Source organism: Penaeus vannamei, chromosome 17 (assembly GCF_042767895.1).
Source record: "Penaeus vannamei isolate JL-2024 chromosome 17, ASM4276789v1, whole genome shotgun sequence".
Lineage (NCBI taxonomy): Eukaryota > Metazoa > Arthropoda > Malacostraca > Decapoda > Penaeidae > Penaeus > Penaeus vannamei.
This window is the reverse complement of record NC_091565.1, coordinates 20,502,275-20,507,274: the sequence shown is the minus strand read 5'-3', so window position 1 is coordinate 20,507,274 and position 5,000 is coordinate 20,502,275. Positions and strand designations below refer to the sequence as shown.

General features: G+C 38.3%; 1 protein-coding gene and 1 long non-coding RNA gene across 4 annotated transcripts in view; one reads left to right on the top strand and one right to left on the bottom strand.

Annotated features, from left to right (window-relative positions):
- Sbf (SET domain binding factor) overlaps positions 1–5,000 on the top strand; it is an 84,353-nt gene that overhangs the window by 54,420 nt on the left and 24,933 nt on the right. For 2 of the 3 annotated variants that reach the window (XM_070132062.1, XM_070132061.1), the window contains 3 exons: positions 1–84; positions 292–547; positions 2,973–3,231. The exon at positions 1–84 is cut by the window's left edge and continues 110 nt beyond it. In XM_070132062.1, coding sequence (XP_069988163.1) covers positions 1–84; positions 292–547; positions 2,973–3,231 — 599 coding nt within the window. The remainder of the gene's footprint in view (positions 85–291; positions 548–2,972; positions 3,232–5,000) is intronic. The other variant, XM_070132063.1, reaches the window with a different exon arrangement.
- The window catches only part of LOC138864543 (uncharacterized), an 11,274-nt gene continuing 8,198 nt past the window's right edge, over positions 1,925–5,000 (bottom strand). Inside the window, exon 2 of the long non-coding RNA XR_011399195.1 lies at positions 1,925–3,200. This is a non-coding gene — a long non-coding RNA (uncharacterized lncRNA). The remainder of the gene's footprint in view (positions 3,201–5,000) is intronic.

Genomic DNA, 5,000 nt, shown 5'->3' with positions numbered 1-5,000 from the left:
GCAACAAGGCTTTACTTCTGCGGGGTGCTAGCTTCCATGGCAAAGGTGTAATGAGCATGCTAAAAGGACCTCCAACAACAACAGGTACAAATATTCTTTTAGGCTTTTTCTCTATCGTATTTGAAATTGCATCTTATTTGTTTGTGAATCAAGGAAAAAAGAAAGCGTTATTAAAGAATGACTATATTGTAGATTTATATTAGGTAGAGGTAAGCAAGGAAAGTACCTATCATTCCAGATCAAACTTAACACCTGTTTCATGGCCTCATTTGTTTCCTTTCTGTCTTGTAGGCACAACAAGTGAGGTATCATATTCAGTAGAGCAAGAGAAGTACCTTGCAGCAGTTGTACAAGCAACGCCTCTGTCCGTCCTGAGAGAAGGGTCCACTTGGCGACTCACAGGCTCTTCACCCTCAATCAACTCCTTGGTGCTGGCTGCGGGGGGTGCAACCTTGGAAGTCCCCCCCTACCATCCCACTTACCCCACACTCACACCAGAAGTGGGACGCAAGTCAAATCCCTTATCGAAGGCTATGAACACATTACGGTAAGTGACCAACAGGTTTTGGTGGGAAAGCCGTGGGTACATATGGACTTGTTTAACCCCCATGGGACATGTGTGGACTTTGGCCCATACATGCTCGTGTAGTGTCGCCATAACACGTCTGCTTCTCCTCAACGCGACAGAGTAAGTGTGTAATTTAGAAACTTAACCGTTACTAATATAACATGAAGCAAACACAATCTTAATTTTTTTCTTAAATATTATTTACTAGGTGATTTTTTCATTAAAAAAAAAATATTTCAAATTCTTTGGTTCATAATTTTATGTAACTAAATGTAGTAGTGTCTTGTTAATTGCTTTCAGAAATTTAACTTCACTCATGTACAGTCATTTTTTTGAAAGAACAGAAGTTTTTCAATCATAGATTGAAAAGTATATGACTATATCACTTTTAGTATTCCAAGTAAGCATCAGTTATTCTCCTAATTATAAACAGGATATATCCAAGATTATTTGATATAGTCATATTATATGAGCATGCTGCATGAAGGTAGTATATTGTTTTGCTGTTTTAACACCTTCACTGACATGTCTTATATGAAAGCTTATATATGTTGTAAAAAACTGGCTGATCAATGTATTTCATTGTTGTAGTGGTGTAATGTAACAGTCATATGCTAGCACTGGTTCAGATTGCATTTAGTTATAACATGCAGATATATGTAGAATTATTTAGCCTAACAGTATTTTAGAGCACTTGACTGAGTATTGGCATTGCGGACACTAGCAAATTTGCTGTTGCTAAAGTGAAAAAGGCCATAGCTTTTGAGTATGTCTTTGAATCATGTAACCTAAGATTCTCTATACAAAAAGGAGTCTTAAGGAGCTGATTCATTACATAGTCTCAAACTATGTGCTGTATCTTGTGCTGACACTTCCTTTGAAGTTTTCTTTTTCATTTCATGCTTATTTTGTTAAAGCTATTTTTGCAGCTTTTGCTAAATCTTGAACAATAGCACAGGCTTCAACAGGAGCTTTGCACTATCCACACAACACAGAACATTTCAGTAACTCTAAATTCAGTCACTGAACTAATTTGTAAATACACTATTTTAGGCACACAAAAGGCTCAGTGCTAGTAAGTAGATATTTTTACAGTACTGTACTATTGAGCATGGAACCTGTTGTGGTGTAGAAGGCCTTCAGTGAGGTTACCTGAAGCTCAGCCATAGCATGAAGGTTGTGAGATAAACATATCAGTAGAACCTTGCATAGTGAAGTGCATATGTTGCTTTTGTTTATGCATTTTCCCCGCATATGCTTTTTTGTGTGTTCCCTTCTTAATTGTGTGTGGTGAATATTTGGAGTTTTCTGTAGATTTTAAAATGATATTGTTTTCATGTAAATAAAAGGTCTAAATTAAAAGAGAACTTTTAATTGTGTTAAACAATAGTAATGGTAATAATAGTACATGCATTAAGTGTTAAGTTAAAGCAAGGTTTTGCCGTATGTTTCTAGCACCAGTACTGTTTAGTCCTTGTGCATATATGTCAAGTCCTCTTGTCAGTGACTGCTTGATCATGGATTACTTCTAATTTCTTTGATGAGATTTTAGTTTTTTGTTTTTATTTATTTATTACTTTTTCTATCACTAAAACCATGGGAGTGACTAAAGTACCTATTTCTGGTGGCTGTTTAACTGTCAAGCATTTACTAAGCATTCCTTTGTACCTTCCTCTTTACTTGTCTTGTTTGTTCGTATTTACACTTTACAAAAGGGATCACAGAGTTAATTGTAGACAATTTTAGAGTATTCATTTACTTATATTATACAATGCAGTAATAGAATTCGATCATGAGATTTATCTTGGAATATCATGGATATGCTACCTATTCTTTTCTTTTCTGAGTCCATTAGGGGGTTGCAGTAGTTGGGGGAATGTTAGAGGGATGTACTGTCTCAACATAAACTCTAAACTAATATATTTCCATTTTTGATTAAGATATTTTGTTGTGAGATATATTATTATGCAGTATTTTTTAAATGGAGATAACATGCCATTACAAATTCATCTTGTTTGGATCTTTGGGCTTGAATTTTTGCATACCTGAAAGAATCATAAAAATGAAGGAAATATTTACTTAGGATGATACATTTACTTCAGCTAAAGATATGGGGGACATGAAAATAAATTCTGTTAAATATTTTATATACATTTCCCTTTTTCCTCCATCCCTCTTTCTCCTCTTTAAAACTTATGGTACCTATGCCTCAAAAAGTGCTTGTTCTTCTCTTGTCCATCTGTGCCCTTGTGTCCACAACATAGTTTTGCTAGCATGTTTTGCCGCTCCTCACTCCCCACCCACCTCCCCCTCCTCCCTACCTCCGGGCAGCCAGTCACTCAGTCAGGTCTCGCAATGGCCTGCTGTTGTTCTTACTGACCCACCCACCTGCCCATTTCATCAGGACAAGCGGGGGCAAGGGTACTGGCAGGATGGGTCGGTGGGGCTCCCTGCGTGGAGCACGACCAGGTGTGCCGTCCAGTGGGGGTGTAGGAGGGACCTTAGGGACCCTCCGCCACCACCCCACATCCACCCCTGCCCTTCGTTCCAGCATCAACACGGGGCCAAGGCTCTCTGTGGACTCAACGGACATGGGAACAGAAGCCGTGCAATCCTTCCACAAAGCTGCTCTCTATGTGTTTGGAGAAAAGACACAAATTAAGGTGGGTCTCTAGAGGTTTAGTATCCTACAATATACTATATATTATAATACATATGATGATCATGAAAATGCTAATGTAGCAAGGAAAAGAATGGCCAAAAATATATATATTACATCTTTAATAGAAGTGGTCCTAGAAGTATCAGAAGTTATAATGATAATGAAGATAATTATAATATTAACCCATTGGATCTGGTTGTGTCAAGATAATCTGGGTGCCAAAAATACGGGTAGTGGGTTTCATAAGTTGCCAACATTTTGGGCATGCAGTACATAGGCCGGGCGTGTGCGAAGAACCTATGAGCGGTGACAAGACTGTACCTCCCCTTTGCAAAGTTATTTTGTGTAAACTTTAAAAACTTTTTTGCCATTTTTCAAGGTTATATTTATCTTTTTATTTGCTTTATCCAGATGTTGATTGCTTATATTCCTTGCACAGACTCTACATCATCTCACTATCCAATTTTTCATTATACAACCTGCACAGCCAGTCACACTGACTAGGAATATGGTATGCAGCATGGAAATAGTATCCTCCTTGGCACTCTTCCAGTTACAGCATATGCATGTTATATTCTACTTTCATTTATCGATGGGAATAATGCTAAAGCCCGTCTTCTAAGGACCAAATTAGTTAAATCACACTCCAAGAGGTTTGTGCACTCATGGTGAGTCTTTTCCATCACCCTGGCCTTTACTCATGACGGCAAGTTCGCGTTACTTGGCCCGCGGTCATTTTGTCCAATGACAGCATGTTCACATCACCCAGCCCTCAACCCAGATATTTCCGTGACAGGACTGTAACGTCATCCAGATTATAGGGGTTAACAAGTGTTTTTATTGAAGAAATTTCCAGAAAAGGATATTTTGAATACTATTCTTCTAAGATTGATATTATAACTATATGAAAAAAGGGAAGATATGGTAGGGGAAGGAGCTTAAAGTTGGCAAATGAAGTTCTATGCCATGCTGGAAACAATTTTGCACATGCTGATGTTCAGCATAACCATTGGCATATTATAGATCAAATGGTAGAAATGTATTGGCAGCATGGAAATCATTTAAACAAGTAATAGCTATCAAACATACGGCAGATGTTTTAGTGAAATTTGGCGTATTTTACTCTATGATACCTATAATACAGGTGTCAAGAGATTGCAAGCCTGAACATTTATTCATATATTGTTACACTCCCTCCCTCAAACACTGAGTTTGTCTTGGATAATATAGGTCAGATTCCATTTTTGATTCTTAACCCATCAGCGACGGGTAAAAATTTTGTCAAGTTTACGTATGCGCCGACTTGTTGGCATGCACCAGCAGTTTCCCCTGTTTGCGCCTGGCTCGATCGGTAGTTTGCGAGCGACATATAGCACCTAAAAGCTTTTATTTTGCTAAAATTTATAAAAATATTAAAATTTTGAAGGTTTAACTTCACTTTAGGTGCCATTGCCTAAAATCTTTACCATATAAATGAAGCCGCTACTAGTGGAGAAAAACAACCTCCGTCCGATGAGCCAGTAGCGCGGGAATGGGCATGGCATGATGCCCCCGGTGTTTGATACACAACAGCCATGGCATGTACGTACGTGACACCCGGCACCAATGGGTTAAAAGGGCTACTTGTGTATTAGATATTATTTAATGCAATTATGTATTGACAGAATGGTTCTTGGCAACCTCACATGACTTATTGTTTCCAGGTGCAAAGAACACCTGTAAGAGCCTCTGTGTGTGTGCGTTAGTGCATGCATATGCGTGGGTACATTT